This window comes from Apis florea, unplaced genomic scaffold (assembly GCF_048593485.1).
Source record: "Apis florea isolate Af1SG1 unplaced genomic scaffold, ASM4859348v1 contig_3496_pilon, whole genome shotgun sequence".
NCBI classification, from domain to species: Eukaryota; Metazoa; Arthropoda; class Insecta; order Hymenoptera; family Apidae; genus Apis; species Apis florea.
The window spans coordinates 4,052,531-4,074,897 of NW_028256773.1; the positions used below are offsets into that span (position 1 = coordinate 4,052,531).

At 27.3% G+C, this 22,367-nt stretch overlaps 2 protein-coding genes and 1 long non-coding RNA gene across 4 annotated transcripts; 2 read left to right on the forward strand and 1 right to left on the reverse strand.

Moving 5' to 3' along the window:
• Positions 1-628: 628 nt before the first annotated feature.
• LOC147656762 (uncharacterized) lies at positions 629-19,354 on the reverse strand. Its single transcript, XR_015293679.1, has 3 exons — positions 19,139-19,354; positions 12,322-12,403; positions 629-1,360 (listed from the first exon to the last, which is right to left on the reverse strand). It is a non-coding gene; the product is annotated as an uncharacterized LOC147656762 (long non-coding RNA).
• On the forward strand, positions 1,204-8,498 carry LOC105737244 (alpha-tocopherol transfer protein-like). The gene is made up of 5 exons (XM_012494502.3): positions 1,204-1,346; positions 4,455-4,593; positions 5,016-5,175; positions 5,788-6,257; positions 6,614-8,498. The coding sequence occupies exons 2-5, from the start codon at positions 4,455-4,457 to the stop codon at positions 6,763-6,765; spliced, it is 921 nt and encodes a 306-aa protein (XP_012349956.2). The 5' UTR covers positions 1,204-1,346; the 3' UTR covers positions 6,766-8,498.
• On the forward strand, positions 10,196-22,280 carry LOC100871445 (uncharacterized). 2 transcript variants are annotated; one of them, XM_031920329.2, is made up of 7 exons: positions 10,196-10,458; positions 14,201-14,505; positions 17,456-17,693; positions 18,064-18,342; positions 19,305-19,645; positions 19,752-20,001; positions 20,399-22,280. In XM_031920329.2, exons 2-7 carry the CDS (start codon positions 14,443-14,445, stop codon positions 20,683-20,685), a joined length of 1,458 nt encoding a protein of 485 aa, XP_031776189.2. In that variant the 5' UTR covers positions 10,196-10,458; positions 14,201-14,442; the 3' UTR covers positions 20,686-22,280. The 2 variants fall into 2 exon arrangements, with proteins under 2 accessions (XP_031776189.2, XP_086769390.1); XM_086913264.1 differs by having other exon boundaries at positions 10,213-10,458; positions 20,355-22,280.
• Positions 22,281-22,367: the final 87 nt, after the last annotated feature.

Consider the following 22,367-nt stretch of genomic DNA (forward strand, 5'->3'; position numbering starts at 1 on the left):
AAGGATCTTCTATGTTAATAAGATGCAAAGTTATTTAAATTATATAAGCATTATAGATGGTAATTTTCATTCCAATTAAACTAAAAACTAATAATTGTTTGTATAAGTATATTGTTTACTTGATGTCAACAATGATATAATAAAGATCAATTGACATAATGATCTTTAACATTTAAACGATATACTTATTTTTATATTTATATAAAATTATACTTTTATAAATGCATTAATATTGCTATATTGTTTAAAATTTTCATGCTTTTAAAGGAAAATTTACTAGCTAATGTAATTATCATAATTTTCTCGTACGTTTACATTTTCATAAATGTCTCTAAATATATTAGTCTAGTAAATTGAAATTTAAGGAATATTAGATATCTTATCTATATAGTTTTTGCACAATCATAAATTAAATTAATTCAAATTTAAATCTATCTAATTTAATTGAGAGGAAGTCTGATTGAGACCATAAAAAAAATTAAGTAAAAATGTTAATGCATACAACATAAAAAAAAAACAGAAAAAAAACCTGTCAGACAACATAACTATATTTAGAAAAATTTGATCTGATGACTATATCTAATTGATCGCTTAAACTTCACCATATAATTCTGAGGAAATTATTGCATTTTATGGATTAAATTTTTTTTATTTTAAAACAAAAGAAAAAATTCTTTGCTAAGTGTTGAAATATTAAATGAATGTAATCTATCTCGACTGGTTAAATGTATAAAATCAAAACAGAAATTTCATGAATGACATACAATGATTATAATATCAATTTCATCAATGAAATCATCAAATTGGAAGCCTCGTGATAGAAATTCGATAATCATTCTATCTCCATCGTTAGTTCTCTTAATTAATCACATGATAATAATAAACTAACAATGGAAACGTGTATCTATTATATATTGAATCTAAATATTAGAAGCATCCTTACTATTAGTCATTTTTACTTTTATTCTTTTGCACATTAAATTTGAAATATTAACGACAAACTATTTTCACCGTTAAAAAATAATCGTAAAATTTTAATCTTTTTTCTCCTATTTTTATCCTAGTGTGTCCACTAGGGCCGATTGTGCCCAGAATGTTTGTGTTTCAATGCGACTCGCGGAGAGAAAATCGGGAGTGGGGCATCACACGATATAAAGAAGAACCGGTCCAAGAGGTAATCGTTCCCACTCTATCGGCTGTTCTCCATCTCTTCGGTTCTCTGCGCAGAGTGTCTTGCATTTCTCTCTTCGTGACCGGCCGTGGTTGGTTATCGTAGCCGATACTTTTGTCCCCGATTATTCGTACCATTGTCTTTTGGATTGAACGTTTCGTCGTTGCTGGCCAAGGTAAGGCAACGAATCTGCAATTTTATCATAAATATTATATGCGTTCGAACGGAAAAATTTGATGTGTTATTATTATTTTGTTTTTTTTATTTTATTAATTCAGTGCACGTGAAACTTCGAGAAATGTTTGAATTGGATTTGATTTTTTCTTTTTTTTTTTTTTTTTTTTTTGAGTTTGTTTTTCGAACGTTGAAAATGTTTTGAAACAATGAGAAGAAAAGATTCTAATTATTATGAAAAATTTAAATGCGAAAAAGAATGTATGAAAACATGAAGATCATCTACAAAAAGTGAAAGAGGATAAAATAAATTTCTAATTCAAGTTTCATTTCTCTAGTTGGACTCGTAAAATTTTTAATTTCTACATGTCAGATTTTAGTATCTTTATGACTTATTGTTTGTGAATAATTTATATTTTTCTTCGGTGAAAATTTAATAAATCGGAACTGAATTGCGAACGAAATCAATCGGCTTTGAAATTTTAAGTGACAACGATTTATTATTGGAATTATTTGTTCGATGTTATTCTTGATGAAATATCTTCTATTCGTATAAAAGATGAAGAAATTTCTATTTAAAGTTCATTGTGAAATAAGAAAAAGTAAGAGTTGAATAGTAAAGATGATGTTGATTTTTGCCTTTCATCGTGAATAGTTCTAACATTTTTGACGAGTTGTCATTTTTCACATTGTTACATTTCTTCCAATGAATTCGACTGACAAAGAGTTCGTTGGAACGATACTTTTTGAATTCATTTTACGTGAATAATATATTAAAAACACGATGCACAAAATCATGTAACCATAGATTCTTAGATTAAAATATATCGTGAACGACAAGAAATGGATAATCGATTAGCAGAGGAAAAACGTGAACACGTGACATTCGAATCGAGATTCGTATTCTTTGATCATATTTTTTTTTTGCACGCAAATTTTTACGTAATTTTACTTATATTTTACTTTATTAAAAAAATAATAATATATAATCATCAACTCAATAATCTAAATCCAACAACAACATCAAAGCTTTCACTTTTTTCGAACAAATTTCTAAATCTCGTTAAATTTCACAAATTGCACAATTCCAGTTTCTTGAGAAATGTACATGTAATAATAACAAATATATTCCTAAATTTTCGCAAAATAAGGATCAGGCGAAAGAAAGTGAAAGATCGATTCGCATATATATATACATGTTTCCTTTCTATCGAGTTGCCTAATATCGGATTTTACCAAGGCTGGTATTTTGTAATATGATAGTTTTTATGGTGCGCGAAGGAACACACTTGCTTCTCCAAACGAGAAACGAAAGTGAACTTTGTTCAATCGTGTTCGTAGTTGGAAATAGTTTGTCGATTTTTCGACTTGTACCACAGGAAATACACGATATTCCAGAAATTGGTTTAGAAATACGTTCTACGACGTGCGAAGAATTTACGAAGTGACTTTATTTAAGAAACGTGAGTTGGGAAATATATGAATATGTTGTGAGTCGATAAATGTGGAACGATGTTGAAGGTACAAAGTGAGACATGTGAGAGAATATTAAGGTGATAGGAGAAGAAATGATTTTGTGAAATCCTTAATATTTGATGGATATTAAATTGTAATTAGATTATATATAGTAGATTGGTAATTAAGAAATGTTAACAAGATTAAAAGAAGATTTTTCAATAGCAAATAATTGCAATATATTGTATACCATATTATAAACGAGGATAAAATTTTTTTTTAAATCAATCGAAGAAAAGAAGAAGAAAGAAGAGAGATATAAAAAAGAAAAAAAAAACAAAAAAAAGAAAAAAACAAAAGAAATAAAAAAAGAAGAAGAAACAGCGAAAGGTGTCGATAAGATAACTTTTTTCCAAGAAAAAGAAAAAAACATGGATTCCTCTCGGTCAAGCGTGACAAGCTAGAGAAAGTCTAATGTTAGGCAAGCCGCTTCTGGTCAACATTAAATTTCTCGTATAAGAACGATGTGTATCTCGACTATTTACGTAACGTTACAGTGCACATTGCTTGTTGCACGTGCAACATTGCATCAATTTTAATATGTTTATTACCCAAAACTGAAAGTTATTTTCTTCTCGTTTCGATTATTCCTTATCGATCGATGTGTTTACTTTTAAAATCGATGACATGAAATTTATGAAATTTCTTGTATAATCTCTATAATGGTTATATCCATTTCTATTTAGGGCAAATAATTTGGTTTAATTTGATTCTCTCTTTTTTTTTTTTGCAAAAATAAATTTCTATCTATTATAAAAAGTAATTATTAAACTGTACGTATTATTAAACTGTAAATTTTCTATCAAATTTTTTTTGTTTATTGAAAAGTAAAAAATGATAAAGGAAATAACATATTTTTCAATAAATTGCGCAAGTGGTCGTTTCGCATGCAAAATTGCATTAGACGTCATAATTAACATGTTTAAAATTACACGACGTTCCATCTAGTTATCTATCACAAATTAACTTCCTTTCCAACGATAAGTATACGAAAAACATTATTTACTAATGCAATTTTCCTTCCATTCATTCATGTATGATAAATAAAATATATATTTTAATAATAATACTATTTTTCTTCTCTTTTATAATTTTTCTAATTTTTATTAATGTAATGTAAAAGTTGTATTAAAGTAAAAATGAAAATTATGAAACTTTATAAAAACAATGAAAACAGAAAAAATAGAAAAAAAGAATGAAAAGAAGAAACGAAGAAAAAGAAGTGAATGGTATCAGTAAAACAACTTCTCAAAAAAGTGAAACTGTAACTAAATTAGCTGACTACAACAAAATTGTTTAAAAGCTCGACAAAAGAATTTTCAGAAGGTTATGTTTACCAATAACACGTTTTTATTTAAATAGTTGAAAGTGGCTCGTGGCACGTAACATTAAAGAAAATTGCTTAATTGTCGGTTAAAAAAAATTGAGAGATATTGAAGAAAATTGTTAAATTCATTTCGCAACAATCATTTTTATACAGAAACAATATTGTTCAATTATCCGAATAGCTGTGTCATGTTTTTGTTTGATTAATGAAGATTCAAGCATATTTCGAATTAAGTTTGTTCTCCTTTAAATCATAACCGGTTTCCAGATGTTGCTGATCCAACCGTCGGAAGAGATGTCGAAGCAGATTCGCATGGAGTTGAATGAAAATGTGGCGACACGCGATAAGGATGTGGAAGTCATCAAGGAATGGCTATCTAAACAACCACATTTACCCCAGTTCGATGGTAATTACATCTCGATCGATAACTTCTCGTTATCTGCTACGAGATAACGTGTTTTGAGATCACTTTGATATGCAATACGAATAGAATAAAAAAAGAATTGTAATTAAAGAAGGAATATTTAAAAAAATAAATAATAGTAAAGGTAAGATAAGAAGAAAATTATAATTAGAAAAGAAATGTTAAAAAAATAAAAAATAATCGATATTAAGAATTAATGAAAAAGAAGAAATAATTGATGCTTGAAAGAAAATTAAATTGTTTTATATTTGTTAATTTGTTTTATTTTTTGAAATAAAACAATAATTCTAATTATACGTAATTATTGAAAAAAAATTGAATTAAATTTTAATCTTAAAGAAAAATCTTGTTTATGATATTTTAATATTTTTATTGAAAAAAAAGCTATCTTTTTTCTATTTTAGATGATTACAGATTACTGACGTTTCTTCGAGGTTGTAAATTCTCCTTGGAAAAATGTAAGAAAAAACTGGACATGTATTTCACGATGAGAACTGCAATCCCAGAGTTCTTTACTAATCGAGATGTCACTTTACCAGAACTGAAAGAAATCACTAAAATTATGTAAGACTTATATAAATTATTAATGATATTTATTATATGATATTAATAATTTAATAAATAATTCGCGAAATAATTATAATCTAGGTAATTTTTTACTTTTTTTTTCTTTTTCTTCAATTTTGTATATATTTAATTGAAAATTATTTTATACATTTATCTTTTTTTATTCATTTAATTAATCATTAATTTATTATATTAATTTTCTTAAATCTTTTATGAAGTCAACAATTTTCAAATTTTCATGACATTAGTAATACGAATCATGAACTAAATCGAAAACTTTTCGAAAGAATATTTACATAACATAACGAGAAAAGTTAATTCGTTTTAATAAACTTCAACTTTAGTATTAAGCTCTATTTCAGTAAGAAGCAATTACTCGGAAGAAAAAAATGATTTTAATCTTTAAATTTTGAATATATTCTTGAAAAAAAATAAAGAAAATTAATAACTTTAGCTATTTTTCTCTTTTCTTCTCAAACTTTTGAGTAAAAATTTAAATTATTTTCATTCTTCTTCTACATTCTCCTCATTTCTTTTCTTTTTATTTCTTCTATCAATTTCTTTATCCTCATATGTACATAATAATTAACACGATTCTTCTTTTTTCAGTCAGATTCCTCCATTGCCAGGCTTAACAAAGAATGGACGACGAGTAATTGTAATGCGTGGTATCAACAAGGATCTTCCAACCCCAAACGTGGCAGAATTGATGAAACTGGTTCTAATGATCGGCGACGTACGTTTAAAGGAAGAATTAATGGGAGTCGCAGGAGATGTGTATATTTTAGATGCTAGTGTCGCAACGCCATCTCATTTTGCCAAATTCACACCAGCTCTCGTAAAAAAATTCCTAGTGTGCGTGCAAGAGGCATATCCAGTAAAGTTGAAAGAGGTTCACGTGGTGAATATTAGTCCTCTGGTAGATACTATCGTCAATTTCGTGAAACCATTCGTTAAGGAAAAAATTCGCAACAGAATCTTCATGCACAGTGATTTGAATACTTTATACGAATATATCCCTAGGGAAATATTGCCAGCCGAATATGGCGGCGATGCTGGACCTTTACAAAATATACATGGTTGGTTAAAAAAATTGTTATATTTATTGGTGATATTTGTATTATCTAGGATGTTTCTTTTTTATTATGAAATTATCAATTACAAATTAAAGAAAAATATAGAAAATTTAAAATTCTTATCAATAAAATTTCTACATTATCAATTATTAATTATCTATCATTTTTTAAAAGTTAGAAGTTTCAACAACTTCATTGCTAATAAATTATGAATATAAATTGAAGTTCAAATTTCTTATACTCTATTTTTAATATCAAAATCTTATCTGTATTTTATTAAAAATTTAACATTATTCTAGTTATTTTTCTCTTGAATATTTGATTAATTAAAATTTATTTTTTTTTTTTTTTTTTTACAGAGACCTGGATAAAAAAATTAGAAGAATATGGTCCCTGGTTCGTAGAACAGGAATCAATAAAAACGAATGAAGCACTTCGACCAGGAAAGCCAAAGACTCACGACGACTTATTTGGATTGGACGGATCGTTCCGACAGTTGGTGATCGATTAGAAATCTTCTGTCGATGATGACAACTTGATCGATTTTCATCTCGGTGCTAATTCGAAGAAAATTCGCTGGAAGGAAAAAGAGAAATGAAACATCCGCATCACAATTTTTTTTTTCGACATACAATTTGGATATATTAACATCAAATTTTTAAAAATCGAAATTAATTTTATAAATATTTTGTAGATTTTTTATAAATTTATTTTAATTCCGTGGAAAAAATCTAAATTCTTAAGATAAAATAACTGCCAAAATTTCATAGAATCAGTATTAGATAATATCTAATCCAATCATTAAATTAACTTGAATATTTTTTAATACTGCTTAAAGTATAATTCCAAACATTTTATTGGAAATGCATATTTGTATATGTTTTACATTTTTATAACAATCTCTATTTATCTTTAATATGCTTGTTTGTTTTATATGTTTCTTGTTAGATTTTTAACTCTGTATTTTGTAGAATTTTGCGTAGAATAGCTATTTTTCGTTCAGTTATTTTTTTTATTCATGAAAATTGGTTAAAAACGTTAAAAGACATAAATACGTAGAATCATTTCGAATCTATAACCTAATCTATCCGATCCATCTAAATTTTTTCATCCTAAAATTCGAAATTTTTCTGAATTCGTGACGATTTCATCCGAATTTTTCTAATTAATTGATAATATCGAATAGTTTTAATTACGAATACTTATAATAAATATGACTTCTTTGACGATTATTAATAGATGATATTTACTTGGATAAATTCTTGGTTATGAATAAATTTTTATAGTTGATGTCGTACACGAAAGAACATAAGCTTTTAAGAACTTTAAAATAATTTTGATTATAATTTTAATGCGTGTTATTTTCTTTTAAAACTCTGTTATGTTATTTTCCAAGTTTTTTTTTATTAAAGCACACTTATTATTTTATTAGATATTCAATAGTCCTGAATTATAATATATCGTTTGTATCATAGCTTAATTATTTACAAGAGATTTTATTTCTCTATAAAATAATTAAATTACATTTCTTTAGAAAAGATACTTTTTTATTCTTTAAGAAATCACTTTTATCATTAAAATGATACAAGAGTTAAAATAGTCATAGATTTTCGTTTCGAGCGGAAAACAATCCAGTTCTACACGATTATTCTTACACAACTAATTCTTATATTTGTAATTACTGCCTCGAAAGTAGGTTAGAACACGTAAGTACATAGAACGAAATAAATACTTTCAATTTTTGAAAGTATAATTTCTTTTTATCTCCACACCATGTTGGAAATAGGCTCGGTTTATGTGCAATGTATACGATACGTTTATGTACATGTAAAAAATAATTAACACAGAGAAGATATCTCTCATAATTATTATGTAATCTGTAATGTTATAACTTTTATAAGAAAACATTTACACATGCATATGTACTTATACATAAAATGATATTATTTTTATATAAGATATAATATAGCGTTGTATATTTGATATAAGGAACAATTATATTATAGAATAAGTATAAGTAATTATAAAGAAATTTATTTTCTTTTTTTTTAAGGTTATGAAAGGAAATAGTAATAATGATAAAATTGTAAAAAAATATTATTATTCTTTATTTCAGAGTTTATAATATATATTTATGTAAATTTTTTTGAAATATTTTTAATTATTTAGCTTTAATGGAAAATTTGCCTTATTATGAAAAAAATATGTAAATATAAAATAGAATAATAAAATTATAGAAGAAAATTTTATTGCGTTTCCTTATTGATATTTCTGAAAAAAGTGGATTTTTTTGCGAAAACAATTTGACAAAGTATAATTCGCGTTCTTTTAATTGCTTCATTTAAATGATAGAATAAAATCGTGTTTATTGCGATTTATTGGAGCAAATATAATTGATTATAACCGGTCGTACGTGGAAAAATATATTTATATAGAATCCACGATGCATACCGTACGTGATAACGATAAAAATTCTGATCGCCACAAATGTAAATGTATTTTCTTTTTCTTTTTTTTTTTTTAAATATATCTTATAAACTTTAAAAAGAATTATTCGCTATATATTTATATATTTCATTTTTTATCTTTCCAATTTTTTTTTTTTACTTTAATTGAAAAAAAGGTTTAAACAATTAAAATACCATTGTACGATGAAACAAAGATACTAATAAATGATACATTTTTTTCAAAATTTTTAGAAATCTACGTAACATTGGTGAAATCTAAAAAGGAGGCGAAATAAATCCACACACAAATGAAAATCAGGAAAAGTGACATCGGAAATTTTAAAGTTAAAAACTTGTTAAATTTAAACAATTAAATAAACAATGAACAACGGTTGAAAAGACAAATTTTCAAAATGAAAATTGACAAAATAATTTAACAAGTGCAACAACTTGTTACTCCTCGTCGTCCAAGCGGGGATTTAATTAATTTTGCCCGCTTCTTGACAAGAAAAAAAGAGGAGAAAAATTCACTAAAAATGGACGACACGTGACGAGTGAAAGTGGCCGACTAAATCCAAAACGACGTCTTTAAATCGCACGGGTTTCCGTTTACGTTTACAGGTTTTTCTGGTGTAATTAAGGTATCCCAGTGATTAAATGCAATAATTTAACAGTTCATTTCCAGAATTGTGACACTTTTAATTTTACGCAAAACAAAATTATACAACTACAAAAAATTTTATTTCGTCATTTTTAAAAATTTAGGTAAGAAAGAAATTTTTTTTTCAACGATATTATCCAATTATTCATACGCAAAATAAAGTACAAAATTATGATGTTGCGATTCTATTTCCATTTCTTCATTTCTCACTATCGCTCGCTATCAAGTGTGTTTATATAATTTTACTATTTTGCGTCACCCATTTTTTTATCTCTACGAGTGTTCGAGATCACATGTTTCTTACCTGTAATAAATTTATCTCTTTGAAATTTCTTACTTTCGAACCTATTTTCTTATTTAATTCTGAAGAATACTTTCACTTTAATTCGTCCAATATATTCATTTTTCAATTACATTAATTCAAAAAAAAAAAAAGAAATCGTAATTTTTCAAAGAATCTCTATTTCTCTTCGAACGAGGAATTCATTTCCATTTTCATTTCCCAAAATTCTCGCAAGTAATCAATTTTTCGTCATATTCGCACGAAACTTACTTGCTTCGATTTCATTTTATCTCGAATGAAACGATACCTCAACCTTCCTCTCTCTAATTTTCAAATTTTCTTATTTATCACACCTCGATCCTGAAAATAGTTCGAATGCAAAATTTCATTCATCCCATCGCATATATTTTTTTCGATCATCTTTCTCTCGCAGATGTGGCGAACAATTAAATGCGAGACGAGTACTTTCGTTCAGTTCCTACGGTCTTTCGATCAGCCCCCACTTCCTTCCCCACCTGTTCGTCCTTTGCTGGAGGATGGTCGGCAAGTCACAATCGGCGGTCAGTCAGTCAGTCAGTAAGTCAGTCAGTCAGGCACATGATCGATCACTGGCTTCCATCAATCATCGAACGAGTGGATCGAAACACTTTCGTGTTTCTGGCCGAGCAGTGAGCACTTACCTCGAATTTGCGCGGTGGAGTGTCAATGTTGTGACAATCTCGTTTCTTTAAATCATCGATTCGTCGATGATGTGAAGATGGATTTTCGTAATTAGACGGTGAGAGTGAATTTGTTGGATGGAGGGAGAGAAAGGTGAGTTGAGAAAATTGTTGTAATTGAGGTGATAATTTTTTAATTAGGCGAAGTATGTATAGAAGTTACGATTTTTCGAATTTGAGGAGATATCGAGGGAGGGAGAGTAAATTGTTTGGTTTGGTTATTAAAGAATAAGAAAATTGCTTCTTATTTACACAGATATTTAAATATATTTTAATGAAAAATTACGGATAAATTACAGTAACAATCTTGTAATAATTTTGTAATAAATCAAATTTGTTATTAATAATAATAACGGGAGTAGTTTTGGAAATATTTGAAGAATTTCATTTCAAAAAGATAAATATAATATTTTATTGAAGAGAAAGTGTTGGAAATTATTGAAGACGGTTTGTACGTTATTTATAAATTATCGTTTTAAATTAAATACTTGATATCTAGTGGATATTAATTTAATTATTTGACACGTAATATTCCTAATTGAAATCACGTTAAATGAATCGATGATAATTACAGTAGCCTGCATTAAAAATGTCGGATTGACGAGCATCGAAGAATCTTCCATACGTATTTATATGCAATATGCATATTTCGATGACTCACGCGAAATCGACAGCTAAACAACAAAGAATAACCCTGGTATCAACGAAACTTTACTCGTGTGATAAAGTGCAACGAGTGCACTGAAATAAGATAGAATTATTTATAGAATCATACGTTAAATTACTCAAATATATATAAGAACTTCCACGATATATAAATTTTCAATGTATCGAATTGTTTATATGTACTAAAATTAGAGAGATAAATTTTTGAAAAAAAAAAAAAAAAATATTAAAATTTAATGTTGAAATTCTATATTTCCACGCGCGATGTTCAATTTTTTTTTAAATATATTTTAGATTTTTTTATTTTATAACATATTAATTTTAAAATTATTTATGCATAAATTGAAATTTTCATTCGAAAATTAAACGTTTTATATAATTTATTTTCGTAAATTTATCCCTTTCTTTATCAGTGAAATCACAGAGGCGTGTCCAGGAAAAAAATTCTTGTTTTTCTGATAAATGAAATTCAATCCGTAATTATAATGCTAGTTGCCACGTGTAACCGATCATTATCTTATATCGAAGTGATATATTCAGTCTATTTACTTATAATTTCACATGGATTTTGCTTCCTGCATCTTTCACGTTCGTTTCCGTTCCGATTACGACACGTGTAACCGTCGTTTAAAAAAATTGTATAGCCAATAAATTTTCAGAGAGAAAAAAGGAAACGGTTAATATTTAAAATTACAAATGTGAAACGTAAATATATCCGTCTAAAAATTCATAAATAATAAAATATCTTTGTTTTAAAATATTTTCAAAAAAAAAAAAAAATTCAAAATACACTTATTCTGCTTTAAAAGAAAATTGTTTATCAATCTACACAAATTAATAATTTTTCAATGCTATGTATTTCTTAAAAAGTTACTTATAATAATAAAAAAAAAAAGATTGATTTATTAACAACAGTTAATAAAAATTAATTAATATGAATATTAAGCACTTTCGTCCCCAACTTTGACAAAAAAAAAAAAAAATATTTTTCCATAACTTTCAGAAAAAGTGAATTTTTCTGATAAAAAAACGAAAGGAATATACAAATAGTTCAAGACATTTGTTCCGTCTCTTGATCATCGATTTTTATTAACATTATTTAACGAGTCGAAACGTGCAGACGACGAATATTTAGCACGGTTAAAATATACGGTAAACGTACAGTTTCCAAACTTCCTGTACTCTCGACTTCCTGGATAACACCGCGAGATCATTTTACTGAGAAATCTCTATGGTGGAATGCAAATAACGCAAATTCGCACGACGTCCGAATCTTCGTTTTTTAACTTACCTTATCGCGAAATTAATGTCGATTCTTTTGTAGAATGTCTTTGAGGTGTACTTCTAGGAAGTGGAAAAATATTCTAAATAATCTGAAAATTATTAAAAATGTAATTCCCTTATATTATAAATTTGGATGTAAAAAGTATTTTTAATTGCATTTAATATTTTGAAAAAATTATTGTGAAATTATTAATTAAAAGTAGAATAATTGGATTAAATGGATTTGGTTTAAAAAATATTTTTAATTATAAAATTTGATATTTTGAAAGGATTGTTGTAAAATTATTTATTAAAAATAAAAGATTAAAGATAGAATAATTGAGGATTATTAGTAACATATTTTTGTGCATGTAAATATATCTCTATTTGTTATAAATACAATACAAATAGATTAGGTTAGTTTAAATACATTTGAGTTAATATAAAATATAAATCACAGCATTTTAACAAATTGATGAATGAAAATTAATGAATTAATAAATTTCTTTTAATGAAAAATTAGATTAAAATAAATTAAATTACAATATCTAAAAATGACATACATATTTATTTCATTAAATAATTGTTATCTTTATTTTATACCTACTCTCTTTAAAAAATAATATGATCAATTATTAATAAAATTACTCACATTAAAATGATAATTCCAAAAAGACTATATTATAATATTTATCTGCTCACCCAAACAGAAATTGAACTTCAACAATTGCGAGCCAACACAACAAATCAACAGTTTAGAATAACTGAAAGAAATACTCTCGGTTCTTTGTATACAAATAAAGATGATACAAAGATTAACTTTTTATACGAATGCTAGATAAAAACAACCATTAAATTACAAGAATCTTGCAAACTTACTTTACAAGTTTCTCTGAATGAAACATCTCGTATGTTAAAGAAAATCTAACCTCAAATTTGTCGTTTCTGTTTTTAAACTCGAATGCACGAGTAAAGATTTTTCTCATCACGAGTAAATTTCAAATTGTTCTTCTTGCTTGAAAACAATTATCATCTAATTGATTTATAATTAATAATATGTTTTAAGACTATTCTGATTGCATCTACTCGTTCTTACGTAAAGTAGGAAAAATTTAACGGAGGAAACAATGATACATTGTCGCTTCTCGAGTCGATGAATTCGTTAGAAGCGTTTTATGAAAATGTGCAGTTACTTAAGTGAGATGCGAGTTATGTGATATGAACTTTTATGAGGAAAATTACTTTTTATATCTTATTTTAAATTTATTTTATATTTTGAAAAAAGAATAAAATTAAAGAAAATATGATAAATAATTTTAAAAATGTTTTAAAGTTTTTCATGTTCGATTAACAATTCGTTTCGTTAAATAAAATTTGAAATCGAATCGAATGGTAAATAAAATCGATTCGTAATTACAACTGTAATTTGATATTTGTGCGAAAAATATGATCTACATCGAAACATATTAAATAAGTACTTTAAATAAGTATTTCTCTCAAATTTTAAATAAAATTAAATGTAAAATATTTGACGAAACACATGAAAATTAGAAAATTATGAATTTGTTGTAAATAAAGAGGAAAGACAATTTTTTTTTTATAAAGTTTGAAAAAAAAATTAATATTTAGATCATTAATTCTTATAGAGATATAATATATATATATATGTAATAATTTTTATAGAAATTATAAATTATGATTTCAATTTTAAGAAATATTAATAATTAGTAATACAATACAAAATTTGAAACAATTATTTCTATAATTTTATCAGAATTTTCTTGCAATTTTTTTTAGAGAAATTTTTAAAAATTCGTGTATAAATTTCTCCAAAAAACAAATTGTTCTCTATACCGAAACAAATTCATTTTAAATTCTCAATTTTTATTTTTTCTTTAATATTATAGAATCAGTGAAGACATCATCAAACTACGAACACGGTGGATAAATTCAATTGTTCTGATCAACATTATTTAAATATTGGAAATACCCTAAATAAGGAAAAAAGAATCTTCGTGATAAAAAGGCAATTTCACGGAATCTAAGACTTGATGGAGAGGAGGTGCACGTGAATAATCGACATGCGACATCTCGAGATGCGTTTCACATTGATCTTAACGAAAAGGTGATTATCAGTCGTCTGTATGCCATGAAAAGAGTTGTGGGAGGAAAATCGAGTATGGATTCAAACGTGTTCATCACCTGTGTCACGGTGAGTGATAATAGCCATTAATCTACAATTGATCGCATAACTTAACATAATTCGAAAATTCGTAATTATTTAAATCTCGAGAATTATAATTTTTTTCAAAAATATTTTCTCAATAACGATGAAACAAAAAAATAATATGAAAAAAAAAAAAATTATTTTGCCGAGTTTTGTTGTTAAAAACTGGAAAATTTGACTTATCAAATTCTTTTTCTATGGTCTCCGTCACGTGTTACGTCATGTTTATTCGATTCTTAGCGAACGTACTTACGTGTGTGCTTGCTCATCGAGCGAGATGCCGACGCGAAACATCGTTTTGAATACTTATTGCCGGTTCGCGCGATGCAACGCGTACGAATCGACCCGCGTGAAATCGTATACCGAAAAATCATTCGTCTCATCTTTGTCAAACGGTAGGAAATTTCGCTCACTCCTAACTGCGCGAAACTAGTTATCTTGAACTCAAAAAAAAAAATTAACTTTTAATGAGGTCGATGATCTTTCAAGAAATCTTTCTATCTCTCACGCTCGATATTGCGTATAAACGACGTATATTAAAAATTAAAATTAGTTATTCAATAAATTAGTAATAAATATATGAACTTTTTCTATCGATTTCTTGAATATTTGGTTTTGGAAGGATTAAATTTTAAAAATTGAAAGATCAGAATATTTTTTTTTTATATTATTAAATGATAAATGATAAAGTATAATTATAATATCCTAAGATGATTGAGAAATATTTTTGTTATAAAAAGATCGTTTTGAATTTAACGCATATTAAATTAGATGTCTTGAGAAATTTAATAGATTTTGGTTTCTAATTTTGTATCGAGCATCTGTTCAAATTCTTGAAAAAAAATCGAATTTTCCCTCCGTCTTGTCAGTGTAAATCCATGACATTGACGAACCGTAGACTGCTTAGTGTCACCGGAAGTAACAGCAGCGACTTCCGGTCCCCATGTCGTACTAAGCAGACGTGTATTACCATCACGCGAGTCTGCATTCTTACTATCTGATCGGATCGTCCTTCGAACGGGATTACTCTTACGTACATTCCATTTGAATAAATCAAAAAAAGTATTTATTACATTCGTCAAATTTAACTTCGATGCGTGAAAATATATCATAGCAACAATTTTTATTAATAATGACAGAAACGTGGTGAAGCTGAACGGAAAATTTTTCTTACTAGCAATAAGTAACTAGCTGCAATTTTTATCACTACCAACAACGATTTTAACCTTAAAATTAGCAATTATTGTTACTAGCAACATGTAGCCATTTTTGTTACTAACACCAGCAAGCAATAGTTATTTGTTACTAGCCACGAACGAAACTATTTCATTATTAGCGATAGATAGTACTTTTTAGCAATGTAACTTTTTTGTCACTAGCAATAGACAGTAATTTTTATACCTAATAAAATTCAATAATAAACGAGTACTTAGTAATCATGCTAACCAGTTGGATCAACCAGAGTATACATTTAGAGTATTGCGAGATTGTACAGACGTGAAGAAACATTTTGACAAAAAATTCCATTTTGTTTCTCCAATGAGAACGCAGCTTAACGTCTCGAAACGTAGTACATACTATAGTACATCTCTCCGCGTAAGATCGCAAATATTAAAGTCCGCTAAGGAAGCGAGCCGCGTGTGGACAAATTTCATCGTTTGCCGCCGTGGTAAAAATGCCGGTACACGAGTTTACAATAAGCTCGGTGTTTGCACAGGGTATTGGCGTTTGTCATACAGATATTATATGGTCGACGAACCTTGAGAATTTTCTTGGAAAGGACGTAACGATAGGTATCTACGAGGTACACGTAGCATCGGACGAAACACGGTTCCAAACTCATTTCACGTACCTGCTGATATCGAGGAATATGGACGCGGAATTTTATTTCCCCATCGATATGTCACGCTGCGATATCGACATTTATCGACGTCACTTTTACGCTTCTGTTCTGCGGCAAGTGGCCAAGGAAGCGTTCCTTAAAACTTCTGAAAACTTCTCGACAAGTTGAACTAGTACCGGTTCAAGGTTTGATGAATGACATTTTTATTTATTTTTATTTATCTACCTTATTTATTTTATTTTTTTCATTAGTTGATAGAAATTATCTATTTATCCAAAAATAAAAAGATAATTATTTCAAACACTATATATATACAATTTTAATTAATAATTTCCGGTTAATATTAAAACAAAATAAAATACAAAATAATTAAATATTGATTTGTATATTTATTCGAATAATTGTATATATTTACGAATAATTGTAAATAATACTTTGAAAATTTAAAAATATTTTTCTCTGGTAAATTTACGATAGAAATAAAAATCAATTATTCTTCCGCAATTGAATCAAAAAGAGGAGTGGCTTCTATCGAATGTTTTTCTTCTATCGACTGTCTAAGGTCATAACGAAAGTTTAGCTGTTGCTTCTTAGGTGGCCTTTATACTAAAGTCCATCACGTACAACATGTGTACGTGCCTTGCGAATTTACTGCAGTCATATTTGTGGTTTCGTCATAATTTTAGTAGTGATGAGAATATGTCATTTTTGTGAAATTTCGTGGAAAGTCCTTTTTTTAAAATTATGTATCTATTTTATTATTATAATTCGAAGAAATTTATTTTAAAAAGTATTATTAATTAAAATCTTTTTCTCTTTTATTTTAATAAAAAATTTTATCCATAATTAGAGATTATATATCTTTTTTATCTATAATTTGCATTGGAACTTGAACTTCAAATTTTCATTTTGAAATTTTAATTTTTAATTCTTAATTTTCAACTTTAATTTCAACATTATATATAAAAAGAAAATTGTGTGAAAAAGAAATTCATTTTTAACAAAAAAAAATTTATTCATATTTCGAAGAACGATCACGTACAATCTTTATATTTACATAAAATGTAATTCAATAATTGGCTCACGTTACAGACTCTAGTGATAGCATCGATAGCCTTGATCGGCACGATAAACGCAAACCCGCCGTATTACGTGAAACCCATCGAAGACGAGAACGATTACGCTCGTGTCCTAGAGCTTTCGCTTTTGTTTTACGAAGCGCAACGATCAGGGAAACTCCCTGAAAATAATCGAATCCCATGGAGAGGAGACTCGGCCCTCGACGATCGTGGACTGAATGGAGAAGATTTGACCGGAGGCTATTACGATGGTATTTGGAAATAATTATCTACGAATTCGATCTATTAAACGATGATAGAATAATCAAAGGAAGACACAATTATTGGAAATAAAGTTTTATAGATGAAATTTTATGCTTAACTTAACTTAACAACTTACAAAAGTTGTTAAGTTACAAAACATGTAGTAATAGATATTTCATATGAGTGATTCTAAACGTTAAAATGATAAAAAGAGTTTATGTAGAAAAATGTTAATTGATCTTTATTTATCGAGATGCGAAAAATTTAATTTTGTATTTGAAAACATCTGTACATAGACAAGCAATCTATGTATGCAATAGTTTAATGTTCATGAAATTATTTTTTTTAAAGTATTACAAAATTGTAAATATATTTTAGCCGGCGATTTTGTAAAATTCGGATTTACAATGGCTTCGACAACTACGCTACTAGCATGGGGTGCTGTTAGCTGGTCGGAAGCTTACAACGCAGCTGGTCAACTCGACGAACTTCGTAAAGCCATTAAATGGGCTACCGATTACTTTATTAAATGTCATGTGAGCGAATATGTCTTTTATGGACAAGTTGGTGACTTTTCATTGGATCACACGTTTTGGGGAAGACCAGAAGAACTGAATACTACTAGGCCTGCCTACAAAATCGATCCGGATCATCCTGGTATGATAATGTAACATTAAAATTTCAATAATCTAATAATCCAGCATACAATCCCAATCATAATCATGTCTTGCGAACATCATTCGCCAAAAATATTCTTTAAAATAAGCTCAAATGAATTTATACAACTTTTGTTTCATTAAATTCAAATATTAATTCAAAAAATAATTTTTCAGCTAAAATTAATTCTTCGTAAAAATAAAGAATTGAAAGTGAGGTTAGAATTTAAATTAAAATTTAAATTAAAATGAATAATTTTTTTATTTTTCTATTAATTAAAATACTTTGTAAAAGTTTTAGTTCTATTATGAACTATTCAGTATTTCTACTAAATCCTTTTAAGGAAAATCCTCTTCAATATACGCAAATATACTACATATTATTAACTTGAAATGAACCCCAGGCAATATAATGAGCGAATTTTACCGAGTTCACAGTTTCGAGAAAGCAACCAGTATAACATGAATTTACCGAAAGTTCATAATTTTCCGCGAAACTTTCGTCAAACAGATATCGCAAGTCGTATTTCTCGTAACTATTTAACTTATTTGATAGCGAATATGCAGAAATATTTATTTAAATGTAGCTATGTAACATAAACTTATGTAGCAATATAGAATATTAAGCATATTCATTATTAAATAAACAAAATCTGAAGATTTTTTGTTTTATATAAAAAAATTTATAATTAAAAATATCTTCTTTAAATATAGAATGAAATAAAATAATTATGATGAATGAAAATTCTATTATGTAATTATTATAAGAATATTTAACTTTTGAAATCTAACCTAACCTTGATAGAGTTGATCACTGGCTCCTGTTTCATTCATGATCACACCATTCATTTCATTCATTTCACTTTCACATTTACACAATGATTTTTTTCACAAATAATATCATTACAACACTAATTTTATTATTTTTTATAATTATTACACTAATTCAAAATAATTTCTTAGGTTCTGATCTAGCAGGTGAAACCGCGGCTGCTCTCGCGGCCTCTAGCATTGTATTCCGTAACTACGATCCAGAATATAGCGCCAACTGCTTGAAACACGCGAAGGAATTATACAAGTTCGCTAGCAAATATCGTGGACTTTATCACGAAGCAATTCGTGGTGCAGCTCAATATTATGAGAGCACCGATTATGGCGATGAATTAGCCTGGGCAGCCGTATGGCTTTTCAAAGCAACAAACGATACGATGTATCTTGAAGAAGCCGAGCATCATTACCAACATTTCCATCTTAAAGAGAGACCCAATGAATTTTTTTATAATAAAAAAGTTGCTGGAGTTCAGGTAAATTTATAATTAACAAAATTTATAAATTAAAATATAAAAGATCATCTTTATCTATTTGATGTTGTTAAAATTAATTTTATTAGTTTTCGTTGGTTTTTTATAGGTTTTATTAGCCCAGATGACAGGCCAGCCGGAATATCAGAACGCGGCACGAGCTTTTTGCGATTTCTCAGTGTACCAACAAAAACGTACACCTAAAGGATTGCTCTACATTGACAAGTTTGGCACTCTTTGTCACGCAGCAAATGTGGCATTCGTTTGCCTCGAGGCTGCCGACTCATCCGGCATCGGAGATTCCCAGAAATATCGTGAATTTGCCGAGCAACAAATTTATTATATGTTAGGAGGTGGCGGTAAGTTCATAACCTATAAAATTGATGCGAAACGATGACATTTTATTTCTATTTATACTTCATCTAATACAAACTTTAATATTTATAAGTAATATTTCTAATATTTTAATATTTATAAGTAATAAATAAATTTGAACAGTTTTTTTTATATAATTTTTTTTGTTTAATTTAATTCGTAGAATCGACCTATTAAAGCCATTTTACAAATATATTAACATTCTGCATATTTTTTTATCAATATTTTCTTTTTACGTTAAATCAAAATAGTAATTTTATAAAAAGTCTTTCAATTTACCCATAATTGAAAAATAAATCTGTACTTTTTTTACTGCAAAATTCTCGATTAATTGCAGCTGCAATCACAATTAAGTGGAAGTTTATGGAATTTCTTAATCAGGTAGAAGTTACGTAGTTGGATGGGGTCGAAATCCTCCAAAACAACCACACCATGCTGCATCATCATGTCCCGATAGACCTGCCATTTGTGGATGGTCCGAATTCGACAAAGACGCGCCAAATCCTCAAATCCTATATGGCGCCCTGGTCTCAGGTCCTGACGAGGCGGACAAGTTTCACGATCATAGAGAGGATTACGTATATACAGAAGTCACTTTGGATTACAATGCAGGATTCACGAGTGCTTTAGCCGGATTATTACAATTACGAGTCAAGAGCAACACGTAACGAACCATGACAGTTGGTCGCGTTTGGCTATGAATCAAGGAATTACTTTGCTCTCCAGGTTGGAAGTATTCGTTTCGTGATATCTATGATAATAAATGGAATTGTAGAAGTTTTTAGAAAGATCTAGAAATTATTTTCAAAAAAATTAATTATTTAATGGAAAATTATTTTTCATAAATTTATAATGGATCAAAAAATATATTTGTATCTATATTTATAGTTTTTTTTTTTTGCAATAATTTGATATAAAAAATTCGAGAATTTTACAGTCAAAATATTCGTGCACTTTCGTATTTAATTTCGCATTTGAATCAAGTGTACAAATATATTTCTTTTTCTAAAATTCTTGAATTTCTTGTATTACTATTTTATTATACATTATATTGTTTGTATAAATTTATTGCAAAAAAAATGAGAAAAAAATATAAATACTTTTTTTCTAGTATTGTAGAATCATATTGTAGAGTCTATAACTAAATAATTATTTTCAAAAAAATGAAACTTTTTCATGATTTATATGTGATGTATTAACGAAATAGTAAAACTTGTTATAAAAATCAAAAGGATCATTTTATGAAAAAAAATTGATTTCTTTGAGAAATGTAAGAAATCGAATCAAGAAAACCTCAAAATAATATTAAGAGAGATTTATCAGAAATCAACTAATTATTTTAAAAAAAAATTTGAAATAGAATTGTGTCTATGTATATATCAATCAAATGGAAGATTTCTTGTTACTTATTGATGGTGCGGTATATTAGTGTATAGAAAATCGATCGTGTCTTTGATGGAAACTAATCAAGCAGGTTGTATATCAATCGCAAAGAATATTTCTCAGCGTTTGTTCGTAATTCATTGATTTGAATCGAAAAAGAAATGAATTAATTTTATATATGTATCTCAACGACTGTGAATTGATTATAGTTATAAAAATAGCAGCCATGATCGAAGTATCTTGTTTAAGATTGACTAGATAAATATTTTATAACGAATATGAAAGTTTGAAACGTTATTAACTGTTGATTGTAATTTATTTAAAAATGACGTAAAATTATACTCTTTATGAATTTATGATTTTCATGAAATATCTAGTCGGTGTAATTGAACGTGCTTGATTATGGCTTTAAATAAAATTTAAAAAATTTGTTTAAAAAGATATTAAAAATATCGTATGTATATTTTTTTAAAAAATTAGATAAAAAATTTTTATTTAATGTATTTTGATTAATTTAAATAAATTACTATATTATCATAATGTACATAAAATATCTTCAAATAGACATTGAAACTTAGTTTCTTCGTTTTATTATTTAATAATTTTATAGATAAATGTTATATTGAAATAGCATATAAAAAATTTATATTATTAATATAACACGAGCTTACTGTCATAGCTATGAATATTCATGCAATTAGAAAATAATATAAAAAAAAAAAATAAAATAATTGTTCCTGTAATGAACAAGATAATGTTAAACATGTATTATCTTAAACTACTACAATGTTGCATAATTTATATGCTTTCCAATATGTTAATTTTTAATGTATAAAATACTTAAACATGTTACAAATAAATAGTCGAATATTTTCTATAACTTTACAGTGGTCGTAAAATTTATTTATCAAAAATACTTTTTCAAGAACTAACTCTACCTTTTAATCCTAAGATAAGGAAAATGAGA